The 14,691-nt window shown below is 38.6% G+C and overlaps 2 protein-coding genes across 2 annotated transcripts in view; both read left to right on the forward strand.

The window, feature by feature from the left end:
• The window catches only part of LOC125137719 (KRAB domain-containing protein 5-like), a 47,882-nt gene that overhangs the window by 21,622 nt on the left and 11,569 nt on the right, over window positions 1-14,691 (forward strand). The gene's annotated exons all lie outside the window — the stretch shown is intronic.
• On the forward strand, window positions 1,268-5,261 carry LOC125138102 (zinc finger protein 11-like). The gene is given in 3 exon segments (XM_047799344.1): window positions 1,268-4,690; window positions 4,692-4,801; window positions 5,168-5,261. Coding segments are annotated over 3 exon segments (3,627 nt in total).

Here is a 14,691-nt window from a genome sequence, read left to right on the forward strand (position 1 = left end):
CCTACACCACAGCTCATCGAAATGCTGGATCTTTAACCCACTGCTCGAGGCCAGGGTTCAAACCCACAATCTCATGGTTCCTAGTCAGATTCATTAACCACTGAGCCACGACAGGAGCTCCGTATTTACATTTTTTAGTTTGACTCTCCTTACCATATGTGAATAGAGATCATTACTCCATATTTCCTGGTTTAGATGGCTTTTAATTTCTTTTCCTGCTCATCTTGGTTTGAAAAACTCAAGTACTAATTTTAATCAAAACTATGAGTGTGTTCATTTTAAAAATTTTCATATATACAGACTTTAAGTCTTCTACTATTGATCATTACAATGACTCTGTGTTTTTCTTACATAATCTTTATTACATTTATGTATTACTGTCAATCCCTGATTTCATTATACCAGTCATGATGTGATATGTAATATTTCTACTTATCTATTTCATTTGATATAATTCTGTAGTATGATCTTAACTCTGTGTATGTGCACCTAATTTCTTAAATTACTAATCAACCCCCTGGATTTCATAAGTAATTCTGAATTATTCTTGTTGTGTAATACTTGTAATGAGGTTTGGAGTTCACATTTCTAGTATTTTGTTCAGAACATTTGAATCAATATTTATTAAAATATTTGGTTCTATTCATGTTTTTTTCTTTTGTTAAATTTTCATTTCTAGTCTCTTTGCTTACTTTTCATATTGCTTAATATTGGCTTCATAAACAGTCTTTGCATAATTTTACTTCTACTTCAAACTTTGGATATATTTGTGGAGAATTCATAGTTGTCATTTTCTTTTTTTCCTGAGTTGGAATTATCCTGTTGAGGCATCGAATCCAGACATGTTCTCTTTTGGGGATTCTTTACAATTAATATTTTAGTCTACTTAATAGTTTTAGGTTTGTTGTGATGATTCATTCCTTCATGCTGAAATCTAAATAGGTTGTATCTCCCTGGAAATTCATACCTTTTGTGAAGTGTCCAATTTGTTGGTATACACATATTCTTAGTATCATCCTACACACACCTTTATTTCTGTGGTGTCACTTATAGGATCTCTGCTTTCACTTCTGATTTCAGTTGATGCTTCTCTGTTTTATTTTTTAATCTAGCTAAGCAATTGTCCATTGTACATGAAATTGTCAAGCATGTTCAATGAAAACCGTAATTTTGGATAATTTGTTTTTGTTATCTTTCAGCTCTGTCTTCTCATGACACCCAGGGTTTGATGCCACATAAGCCAGGCATGGAACATTTCTTGCAAACAATGCTGCTGGGAAAATATGAAAGCTCTCCTGTTGTCACTTTTGATGTAATTATAGGCAGCGAAGGTAAGGGGGCGTGTGAAGGGCAGGAAGGTTGTTATGATGCACATGCTCCTACTGGGACTTTTATCCACAAGGAAAATGTTACTGCTAAAAGAGATCAAGGATGTAAATCCAACTGTGGAAAACTCCACTTTAAGTCAGTACCATTGGCAGAAAAATATATTTTTGTAAGCAAAGACCCATGTTATTTATTGAAACATAGATCTTCTCTGAAAGGAAATTTGGAAAATCAGGATGATCCTATAGACTCTACTACAAATGATGATGCAAAAGATGAATGTATGCTTGGACGAAACATTCATTCAAACATTTATGAACACCAGAGGTTTCAAAATGGGGGGAAACCCCCCCAAAGTGATCAAATCGGGAGATCTAATAGCAAGGGTTCATCAATCTTTAACCAACAAATATTTCCTCATTGTTCTGACATCCCTAATGTTGACACTAATGGGGGGGTCTTGATCCAACCATCATTAATCAATGGGTGTGATAATATAGTTAATATAGACCAACATGCCATGTGTACTAAAGTGAGCAAGGCCTTCAGCAAGAGCTGTGTATTCAGTGATTATAAGAGTATACACACTGGAACAAGAAGTGATGCCTGTATTGAATCTCAGACTAACTTTGACCCAGACTCAAATCTCATGAAATTTCAGGGAACTCAATTTTCAGAGAAGCAGTCAGTAAGAAATAAACATGGGAAGTTCATTTCTCAAAGCTCATATCTCACTACATATCAGAGAATTTGTATTGGAGAGAAAGCTTGCCATTTTCGTGAGTGTGGCAAAGTTTTTAGCCAGGCTTCAAGAGTTACTCAATATCAACATCATCCTACCAGGAAGGAAGGATGCAAGTGTGAAGAATGTGCAAAAGTCTGTAATCAGTCATTAAATCTACGAAGAGATACGAAAAAACCAACTGGAGGGAAACCTGACAAATGTGAAGAATCTACATGGCATTCAGCCTTTACTAGACATCATGTAATTCATACTGCAGAGAAGCCTCACAAATGTACAGAATGTGGCAAAGCCTTTAGACGGCGTGCATGTCTTTCTGAGCATCAGAGAATTCATATTGCAGAGAAGCCTTACAAATGTACAGAATGTGGCAAAGCCTTTAGATGGCGATCGCATCTTTTTGAGCATCAGAGAATTCATACTGCAGAGAAGACTTATAAATGTACAGAATGTGGTAAATCCTTTCCTTGTCATTCTCATCTTACTCAGCATCTGGGTTCTCATTCTGGAGAGAAGCCACACAAATGTACAGAATGTGGCAAAGCCTTTAATCGCCATTCTCATCTTACTGAGCATCTGAGATGTCATACTGGAGAGAAGCCTCACAAATGTACAGAGTGTGGCAAAGCCTTTAATCGGCATTCTCATCTTACTCAGCATCTGAATTCTCATGCTGGAGCGAAGCCTTACAGATGTGCAGAATGTGGTAAAGCCTTTAATCGGCATTCATCTCTTTCTCAGCATCTGAGATCTCATACTGGAGAGAAGCCTCACAAATGTAAGGAATGTGGGAAAGCCTTTCATTGGCCTTCATCTCTTACTCGGCATCTGAGTTCTCATACTGGAGAAAAGCCTCACAAATGTACGGAATGTGGGAAAGCCTTTAATCGCCATTCTCATCTTACTGAGCATCAGAGATCTCATACTGGAGAGAAGCCTCACAAATGTACAGAATGTGGCAAAGCCTTTAATCGGCATTCTCATCTTACTCAGCATCTGAATTCTCATGCTGGAGTGAAGCCTTACAGATGTGCAGAATGTGATAAAGCCTTTAATCGGCATTCATCTCTTACTCAGCATCTGAGATCTCATACTGGTGAGAAGCCTCACAAATGTACAGAATGTGGCAAAGCCTTTAATCAGCATTCTCATCTTACTCAGCATCTGAGTTCTCATACTGGAAAGAAGCCTCACAAATGTACAGAATGTGGCAAAGCCTTTCATTCACCTTCATCTCTTACTCGGCATCTGAGTTCTCATACTGGTGAGAAGCCTCACAAATGTACAGAATGTGGCAAAGCCTTTAATCGGCATTCACATCTTACTGAGCATCAGAGATCTCATACTGGAGAGAAGCCTCACAAATGTACAGAGTGTGGAAAAGCCTTTAATCGCCATTCTCATCTTACTGAGCATCTGAATTCTCATGCTGGAGTGAAGCCTTACAGATGTACAGAATGTGGCAAAGCTTTTAAACGGCATTCTCATCTTACTCAGCATCTGAGTTCTCATACTGGTGAGAAGCCTCACAAATGTACAGAATGTGGCAAAGCCTTTAATTGGCATTCATCTCTTACTCAGCATCTGAGTTCTCATACTGGAGAGAAGCCTTATGAATGTAAGGAATGTGGGAAAGCCTTTCATTCGCCTTCATCTCTTACTCGGCATCTGAGTTCTCATACTGGAGAGAAGCTTCACAAATGTACAGAATGTGGGAAATCCTTTCATTGGCATTCATCTCTTATTCGGCATCTGAGTTCTCATACTGGAGAGAAGCCTCACAAATGTACAGAATGTGGCAAAGCCTTTAATCGCCATTCTTATCTTACTGAGCATCTGAATTCTCATGCTGAAGTGAAGCCTTACAGATGTACAGAATGTGGTAAAGCCTTTAATCGCCATTCTCATCTTACTGAGCATCTGAGTTCTCATACTGGAGAGAAGCCTCACAAATGTACAGAATGTGGGAAATTCTTTCATTGGCATTCTCAACTTACTCAGCATCTGAGATCTCATACTGGAGAGAAGCCTCACAAATGTACGGAATGTGGGAAAGCTTTTCATTGGCCTTCATCTCTTACTCGGCATCTGAGTTCTCATACTGGAGAGAAGCCTCACAAATGTACAGAATGTGGCAAAGCCTTTAATCAGCATTCTCATCTTACTCAGCATCTGAATTCTCATGCTGGAGTGAATCCTCACAAATGTATAGAATGTGGCAAAGCTTTTAATCAACATTCATCTCTTACTCAGCATCTGAGATCTCATACTGGAGTGAAGCCCTACAAATGTACAGAATGTGGCAAAGCCTTTAATCGCCATTCTCATCTTACTGAGCATCTGCGATCTCATACTGGAGAGAAGCCTCACAAATGTACAGAGTGTGGAAAAGCCTTTAATCGCCATTCTCATCTTACCGAGCATCTGAATTCTCATGCTGGAGTGAAGCCTTACAGATGTACAGAATGTGGCAAAGCTTTTAATTGGCATTCTCATCTAACTCGGCATCAGAGATCTCATTCTGGAGAGAAGTCTTAAAAATGTACAGAATGTGGCAAAGCCTTTGGTCAGCAGTCAGGTTTTAATCAGTATTGGTGACCTCACACTGGAGAGAAGCCTTACAAAATGTACAGACTATGACAAAACTTTTAAGTGCCATGCAAGCCTTACTCAGCATCAGGGTATCCATCCTGGGTCAAAACCATACAATTGTAATCAATGTGACAAAGCCTTTACCTTTTTTGTCTTTTTTATTTTTTATTTTTCTAGGGCCACACCTGTGACATATGGAGGTTCCCAGGCTAGGGGTCTAATTTGAGCTGTAGCCACCAGCCTACACCACAGCCACAGCAATGTGGGATCCAAGCCAAGTCTGCAACCTCCAACACAGCTCATGGTAACACTGGATCCTTAACCCACTGAGCAAGGTCAGAGATCAAATGTGTAACCTCATGCTTCCTAGTTAGGTTCATTAACCATGGAGCCATGATGGCAACTCCTGGCCAAACCTTTACCTATCACTCATATCTCATTCAACATCAGAGAGTTCATAGTAAGTACAAGGAGGCTTGACAAGTATAAAAAATGCAACAAATCCTATAAACAGCATTCAGTACTTTCTAGATATCAGGAAATACATACTGGGGAAAAACTTTACCGATGTGGAGGGAAATCTTGCCAGTGTAATATGTGATAAAGGATGTTTCTACTAAATACACACTTTAGAGAACACTAGAGAGTTCTTACAGGAAAGAAACAGTAATTATGTGAAAATTATAGGGGAGTGTTTATTGAAAATCAAATTTAACTCCCTATAGGGAATGCATAGGAGAATGCATTCAGTCAATAACTCTTCAGAAATTGCTGTAACTCAGAACCTAATCAAATAAGCCACAGTGGAAACACTAAAAACCTCAGTATAGACAAGAGGATTAAGGGGAGGGATGTTTGGGCTGGTATTATTCTCATCAGTGTATCTCCATGGACATTATATGGGCTTATTAGACAAAAAAAAAAAAAAGCTTGTAATTCAATTCTCAAATTACTAAATGTTATGCATTTTATTCCTAGTATGTATGTGAATTTTGTTTTTCATGGTTGTGGCTTGAAAGACAAGAGGAGCCCTTCCACATTAGGTGGGGAATATTTCTATCTAATACTCCATGGAAGTTTAAGGATCCGGTCATATAAATGTGTAAGAAAACCTTAGTGGAGATGGTATGTAGGATTGATTTAAAATCACCATTTTTTAGTGTTTTTGGAAATCATTCTTTGTAATTATGTAACAAGATCACTCCACAATTGAAATATCTGTTCCAACTCCTTTTCATGTTAAAAAGATGTCAGTTTGTACGAAATCTGATGTATCTCCATAAAAGCAGTAGAACTCACAAATGTCTGTTGACATTTTTGAAATAAAGACATTGTCTCAGTTATTCAAGAAAAATAGAGTTAACTCTTTGCTTAATAGTAGTAAAACTAATGTACATCAATGTTCAGTAAAGAATTCACCTATGTTGTGTAAACCCTAGAAATCAAAAGCCTCAGAGCAATGTATTTGAAAGACAAGAATGCTTCTGATTTCTGATATTCTGCATTTTGATCTAGGATCATACAGTGCATTGTGAAAAGTTTCCTGTACATTATTTGTGAAATGAGTATATTTTATTTAATAAAATGGAATGGTTTTTAACATGGTAAATTGATGTGTAATTAATGAAGTGTTATCACACCACTGGGATGAAACCATCCCACATTTTATTTAAGGTTTTAGGTGTCAGATGGTAACAGTAACCTATTTGATTAAAAAATAGGATGACATCTATAATTACTCCTTTTCCTACTGGCCTCAAAACTCAAATAATTTTATGTTTCGTAAGTTGTATATGGTATTTCATTTTTTTAAGGACTGGCAAGTTATGGTGGTTATAATAAAGATTATCAGGAGAATTGTTGAAATCTTACCTAAACTGTGTCCTGATATTGCTTCATCAGCACACATTTTGTGTACCTGGGCAGCCTGCGGGTAATGCAAACTTACACACCAGCCATTCCTGTGAGCATATGCACTAGAAAAAAGCTGCAAACTCAGAAGCAAATGCAAGTTCTTGCTCTGTCTCCCTAGCAACCCTTGTGATCCACAGTCTTCCAGAGAAGTTCTGGTTCCTCTTTTCATGGATGCCTTCAATAAGACTCCTCAGAGTATGAAAATCCTACTCATTTGGGTTTTCATTCAACAATACACATTTATACCAGGAAGTCCCCCACACTTCAATCATTGTCCCTGATTAATGCATGCACCAAATTACTGCCACTGCCTCTCCCTGAATCTTACTTTGGGCTTCAGGCATGAACCAGCTATTGAATATTTTAGGGAATGTGAGTCCTAAACTCATCTTCTTTGAGTTCCTTTTCTGTTGTACCTGTAATCCCCATGCATTTGTGGGTGTTCAATTTAAAGATGTTAATTTGGCAAAGTCACAAGAACAATGAACATCCAGACTTTGGAATTCTGAGACAGTATTTCTATTTGACCCATCTTATTTTCATGGTTTTGTATACAGGGAATGCCATATGGAAATATGGAGATATAACTAGAAGTAAGTAAACTACAAAGAAAGAGGGTGTGTGTACACACTTTTAGAAATAATGTAGACATATTGGATCACAACTGGTAATTTCAAAATTCTGCATGAAGTACTTCCAAATTAATTAAACCTACATATTGGTAATATAAATCTATTTTCTCTACATTAAATTGAATAGATTATTTTCCTATCTCTTGAGACCTGCTGGGAGATGCTCCCCATGCAGATCCTGTCTCTCTTGCTTGCCTGTTCTTCATGGAAATGATTAGATTTTTTTATTTGCTAAGGTTCACTAACTATTTATTTTAGGATATGCTCAGGCATTTGAAGAAAGGTTTTTCTTTAAATGTAATGGTGTACAGAAATTACTTTGAAGATGAGAATAATCCCTTTGTGAGTGATTTTAAATGAATTATACCTTGTATTACTGCCTTCTTAATTTGAGAGGAACAGTAAGAAAAGTTTTCTTCACTTATTGTTTCTTCCTTTCCTTTTTTTAAAATTTGATGTTTTATAGAAGTAGACATACAATGTGGTGATAATTCTTGTACAACAGGAACTCATTTATACATATACATATGTCCACTATTTTTCAGATTTTTTCTCAGATAGGTTATCAGAATATTGAGAAGAGTTCCCTGTGCTATACAGTAGGTTCCTACAAACCATCCATTCCATGGACAATAGTGTGCATATATCATTTGCAAATCCCACATTCATCCCTCTCTTCCACCTTCCTCATTAGTAACCCTAAATTTCTTTAGATTATTGCATTTTCCCAGCTTAAATCAGTGGCAGTTTGATGGAAGGGGAGTATGAGTGAAACAAACTTTGTGAAGACATCTTTAAAATGTCACATGGTGGAGTCAGTTTGAGAGAAGAAGCTGCCTTCTGGGCAGTGTATAGACTGGTCAGCAAGGCATGTGCCCTAAGTTTCACAGAAAACTACTGCCAGTTATGTAACCGCAACATAAATTTCATCTCCTTTAAATGAATAACCTTCCAGAGAACTGACCCACCAGTGGCAGAATCCTTTCTCACTTTCTCTTAACAGTGGGATGGTCTTGTCATGAGTTCTGGATTCTGGACCAAGGGATCCCCTAGATGGAGGAGAAGTTCACCAGTCAGAGGCAGTGAACTTTTCATTTGCAAACAGTTTCTTGTCTAGATGTTCCCCAATTTTTCACAGCCCATTTTGTCTTTTGACACATCTTGACTTGATTAGGAGGAAAGTGGCTTCAACAGTGCTCATTGCTCTGATGAGATTTGGTTGAAGATTGTGCTGCCATTTAGCATTGATGTAAAGATATATGATAATGTGTCCTTTTCTATAGTTAATATTTTATGTTCAGTTATACCAAGAAGTAGCTGATGCATATTTATAGAAAAGAATGTCTATTTGGTGTTATGTACACAGGGAATAGGTTGATGTTCACAGTTGATAAAAGGACTGAGAAAACATAAGTTACCTTCTCTTTTTTCACTTCTCTGGAACTTTCTTGATGTGCAGGTTTCTGTTCTCTCATAATGCCCATATGGTTGCCACACTGCCAAGCATCAAACCATGTTGCATGCAGCAAAAAGGATGATGTGTGAATCTGATAGGACATGGTGGTTATCATTGTTTTAATTTTTCAATTAAAGCATAGTTGACATGCAGTGTTCTTTCAATTTCTGCTTACAGCCAAGTGATCCAGTTCTACACACACACACACACACACACACACACACACACACACACACACACACACATTCTCTTTTTGTAATACTGTCTTCCATCATGTTCTAACCCAAGTGACTGTTCACAGTTTCTTTGTGTCATACAGTACAACCCCCTTATCCAACTGTTTGAAATATAATACTTGGCATCTACCAACCTCAAATTCCCCATCCATCCCCTTCTCTCCCTCCTCTCCTCTGCAAACACTAGTCTTCTCTCCATGCCCATGATCTTTTACTGTTTTGTAGATAGGATCATGTGTGCCATATTTCAGATTGTACATATAAGTGATATCATGTGGTGTTTGTCTTTCTCTTTCTGACTTCACTTAGTATGAATCTCTGGTTCCATCCATGTTGCTTCAAATGGTATTATATTGTCTATTTATTGCTCAGTAGTATTCCATTGTGTGTGTGTGTACCACATCTTCTTAATCCATTCATATGTCCGTGGACATTTGGGTTTTTTTCCATGTCTTGTCTTTTGTGACTAGTGCTGTGATGAATATGTAGGTGCGTGTATCTTTTTAAATGAATGTTTTCTCTGGATATATGCCCAGGAGTGGGAGTGTTGGAACATAGGGTAATTCTATACTTAGTTTTCTAAGGAACCTCCATAAATTTTCCATACTGGTTGTACCAATTTACATTCCCACCAACAGTGTAGGAGGACTCCCTTTTCTTCCCATCCTCTACAGCATTTGTTTGTTGTTGTTGTTGTTGTTGTTGACGTGTTAATGGCCATTCTAACTACTATGAGGTATCATAACATTGTAGTTTTGATTTGCATTTGTCTAATAATTAGTGATGCTGAACATTTTTTCCTGTGCCTGCTGGTGATCTGTATGTCCTATTTGGAGAACTGTCATATAGGTCTTTGTCCATTTTTTGATTGGGTTGTTTGTTGTTGTTGTTGAGTGTTATGAGTTGCTTGTATATTTTGCAGATAAAACATTTAGTGAATCTTTTGCAAAGGTTTTCTCCTGCTATGTGGGTTGTATTTTCATTTTTTCAGTGGTGTCCTGTGGTGTGCAAAGGCTTTTGAGTTTAACTGGTTTCTAATTGGTTTATTTTTGTTTTTATTGTCATTATTCTAGGAGGTGAATCAACCAAGATGTTGCGATTTATGTCAAAGAGAACTCTGCCTCTGTTTTCCTTAGGAGTTTTATAGTGTCTGGCCTTAAATGTATGTGTTTAATACATTTTGAGTTTATTTTTGTATATGGTGCTAGAGAATACTGTAATTACTCCCTGACTGTTGAGCAGGAGAACGTGTACTTCTGATGGTCTCTCCCCTGACCTGGCTGCAGGCATAAAGGATCTCTATAGGTCAGAATGTGTACCAATGGGCTTCCCATAGCTCCCTTGGCATGGAAGTGTGCCACTGGCATGGACCCCACAGGGTCACTGGCAGGAGCCTTGGAGCTTGTGTTTTCCTCCAGCCAGGTAGCCCACAGCTCCCACAAGGAAAGTGTACCAGTGGCCCTGATGTGACTCCCCTGGCATGGAATGGAGTGGGCACCACTAGTGCAGGCCCCCACAGGACCACTGAACAGAAGCATGGAGCTTGTGCTTTTCCCCCTTGGGCACTTTGCAGCTCCTGCAGGGATCATGCACTGATGGCCCTCTTGGGGCTCTTTGGGCATGGAATTTGCTCCACTAGAGTGGGAGCCACTGGCAGGAGCAGCAGAGATTGTGTCTTGCCCCCTCTGCCACCAGGGTGGTACTCCTCCTGCTCTTGAGTTCTCTGTAGCCCTAAGGATGAGGCTGCTCCCCATCTGTTGCTAGACAGCCACTCCTTCTCTCCAGCACCCCAAACAATGGTGCCCACTCTCTAGTCCTGATGGGGTTGCTTCAGCTTACACCCTCAAATGTGGTACCCCTATACTCATGTTCCTTCAGGCCATTTGTGAATGTCGAACCCCAGCTCTCTTTGTATCTAACCTCTAAGGCCAGAATTTTAGTTCCTGACACTTGCACCACCATACATTTGCCACTATAGCAGTGATGATTTCTGGATTGTTTCTATTTTAACTGCTTCACACCAGTTGCTGTATTCTCCTCCAGTACTCTAAAGTTCCTCCTCTGTCCAGGCCGTCCTCCTCACTGGTGGTGGAGCTCCCCAGTGTGCTGGAGCTTTTCCTCTTTCCAACTCCCTCTTAGGGGTGACTGTCCTATCTCCCTTTTCTCCCCTCTCTCTCTTTTTCCTTTCTTTTCTCCTTTACGGTTTCATGAAGGTTTTCTTACCCTATCATAATCCTGAGATCTTTTGTCAAGTGTTTGGCAACTGTTCTGTGTGAAGAATTCCACACGTAGATATATTCTTGATGTATTTCTGGGAATAGGTGAGCCTCATGTCCTACTCATCCACCATCCTCCTCTAGACTCTCATTTTTTTTCTTTTAGAACCTTGACTATATTTTGCCACTCCCTTCTAGGCCTGCAGCTTTTCTGTAGAGAAATAAGCTGAAAGCCTTATGGGGATTCCCTTGTAATTAATGCTTTGCTTTTCTCTTGCTGCCTTTAGAAGACTTTGTTTATCTTTCACTTTTGCTATTAAAAAAGAATATGTCTTCATGTAGGTCTGTTTGGGTTCGTCTTGTTAGGGAACCTCTGTGCTTCATGTGCCTGGATATCTGTTTCCTTTTTTATGTTTGGGAAATTTTTAGGCTTCAAGTACATTTTCAACACCTTTTTGTCTCTCTTCAACTTCTGGGATCCTTGCTATGCTCAGTTTGACATGTTATATATAATCCCTAAGATCACTTGTATTGTTTTCTTCCTGTTCTTTTGGCTGTCTGTCTGCTGTCATGGTTGGGTGATTTCCAGTATTCTGTCTTCCAAGTTACTTATTTGTTCCTTCATGGTATTCTTTCTGCTATTCATTGCCTTTAACTCTGCTTTATCATGGCAATGGAGTTTTCTAATTTTTCTTGGCTCCTCCTTACAGTTTCTAGTTCCTTTTTACAGTAATCCACATTTATGTTGCTGGACTTTTTAAATTGCTTCAGTATTTTCTTTACCTCCTTTTTGAACTGAATATGTGTTAGATGGTTTCATTGTTTGCTCCTTCAGGGAAGTTCTCCTGTTCTTTTAATTGGGATTGCTGCTTCTGCTTCTTCATTTGACTTAGATTTCTCATAATCCAGGTATATGGAGATTTTCTTGTCTCTTAGCAAGACTGATTTATTCTCTCATTGTTCAAGAAATGTACTGTGAGAATTGTTCTACATGTGGGCTTTTAATATATATTTTTGGGAGTAGGTATTATCCACCTACACCTCTGCCATCTTCTGCTGATCTCCCTTCCTTTCTTCTTTTGGTCTCATATCTTTTGATTTGATGACTACATTTTCTTTAATGTTTGGAATCCTTTTTCTTTCTTTTTTTTTTTTGCTTTCTACCTATGATAGATTTTTTTTTTGTCTTTTGTTGTTGTTGTTATTGTTGTTGCTATTTCTTGGGCCGCTCCCTCGGCATATGGAGGTTCCCAGGCTAGGGGTTGAATCGGAGCTGTAGCCACAGGCCTACACCAGAGCCACAGCAACACGGGATCCAAGCCGCATCTGCAACCTACACCAGAGGCTCACGGCAACGCCGGATCGTTAACCCACTGAGCAAGGGCAGGGACCGAACCCGCAACCTCATGGTTCCTAGTCAGATTCGTTAACCACTGCGCCACGACGGGAACTCCTATCTATGATAGATTTTTGCTTTGCGATTACCACGAGGTTGCAATATGGTAGCCTACATACATATATGATTTTTTTTTACATTGCTAATCACTTTAATTTCATATGCCCTGCATTTATACTCTTCTCTCGTGATTCCTGGTTTTGATATCATATTTGGGGATGTTTGTATGTTTGCCTTTACAACTGAGAAAATTTCTTAATTTTCTGTTTCATAATTTTCTTGTTTCTACCTGTGGCCTTTTGCACTTAGAGGAGTTCTTTAGCATTTGTTTTAAAGGTAGGGTGGTGTGTAGATATTTCTTTTAATTTTGTTTATCTATAAAGTATTTGAATTCTCCATAAAATATGGATGTGTGCCTGGCTGGTTAGTGTGTTTTGGTTGTAGGATTTTTTCCCCTTTCATCAATTTACGTATCTTGTAGCACTCCTTTCTGATGTGCAAAATGTCTTCTGAGAAATCAGCGGATAGCCTCATGGATATTCCTTCATATTTATTTATTGCTTTTCCTTAGTTATTTTGACTATTTTCTCTGTGTTTAATTTTTCTTCCATTTGATTACTATGTGTCTCAGCATGTTCCTCCTTTGGTTAATCCTGTAGGGGACTCTGCACTTTCTGGATTTCAGTGACCATTTCCTATCCCATGTTAGGCAAGTTGAACTACTATCTCTTTAAATAAATTTCTCAGGCCCTTTCCATCTTCTCCTTCAGAGACCCCTGTAATGTAGATGCTCTTATGTTTGACATTGTCCTCGATATCTCCAGGGCATTCCTCATTTCTTTTCATTCTTTTTTCTTTATTGTGTTTCATAGCACCAATTTCTACCACTCTGTCTTCCAGGTCACTGATGTATTCTTCTGTTTAATTTATTCAGCAATTGATTCCTTTCTAGTATTTTTTTTTTTGTTTCAGTTATTATATTCTTCAGTTCTTTTTTTATGTTTTCTAACTTTTTGCAAAAAACTTATTGTACTTTCATGCTCTGTCCATATGCTCTTTTTCTGAGTTCCTGGATCACATTTAGAATCTTTACTCTGACTCTTGTATAGATTGCATATGTCCACTTCACTTAGTTCCTCTGAGGTTTTATCTTGTTCCTTCACCTGGAGTATATTCCTTTGCCATCTTCTTTTGTTTAACCTTCTAATTGTATTTTATGTATGCAGTAGACTTTTTATGTTTCTGACTTTGGAAAAGTGGTCCTCTGTATGGGATGTTCTATGTGTGCCAGTAGTACACTCCCCTCTCATCACCAAATGGTCAGGGACCATCCAGTCCCATGATAGGTTGTGCCTATGCTTATGGACTCAGTTCTGTAGACTGCAGTATATTATCTCACTTCTGATGTCTGTGTATTGATGTATGAGTCTGGTCTGGAGGCTTGTGGAGGTTTCCTTGTTTAAGGGACTGTTGCCTGCCCACTGGTGGATGAAGCAGATCTTGGCTGTAGGTTGTGCAGCACATTTTCATGGGACATTACTGGAGGTGACTGTGTGCTTGGATTCCACGTTGCTGTGTCTTTAGTGTAGGCTGTGAGCTGCAGTTCTGATTTGACCCGAGCCTGGTTACCTCCATATGCTGCACTGGGTGTGGCCCTGAAAAGACTAAATAAATAAATAAATAAATAAACCCTCAAAACACAAAAGAAAACTAATTTAAAAAATGGTGTCACAGACCTGTGCAAACCACCATGCCATTAGGCATTATACCGCCACTGTCAATCTACTCCACGTTAAAAAGTCACGTGCTTAAATTATACTAACAACTGTCAATAAGTACAAAGAAAGCCTGTTTCTCCACATTCCTCCAAGCTAGTCATTAAGAGCTCAAACCCCAGAATCAGACTTCACAAGTTCAAATACTGCCTCTTTCTCTTTTTAACAAAAATTTTTATTAGAGTTGATTTATACTGTTCCATCAATTTCTGCTGTACAGTGAACTAGCTGTATCACATATAGGCTGTATAACTTTAGATAAGTTGCTTAATGAACCTCTTTTGCCGCATTTTCCTTACTTGTCAAATGAGGGTTAGAATGTACCTATTTCAGGCCAGTACTATGAAGTGCATATAAAGCACTCAGGACAGGGCAGGCATAAAATACACACTTGATAACTGCTGAA

The sequence above is a fragment of the Phacochoerus africanus genome, chromosome 10 (genome assembly GCF_016906955.1).
Source record: "Phacochoerus africanus isolate WHEZ1 chromosome 10, ROS_Pafr_v1, whole genome shotgun sequence".
In the NCBI taxonomy this organism is placed as follows: Eukaryota; Metazoa; Chordata; class Mammalia; order Artiodactyla; family Suidae; genus Phacochoerus; species Phacochoerus africanus.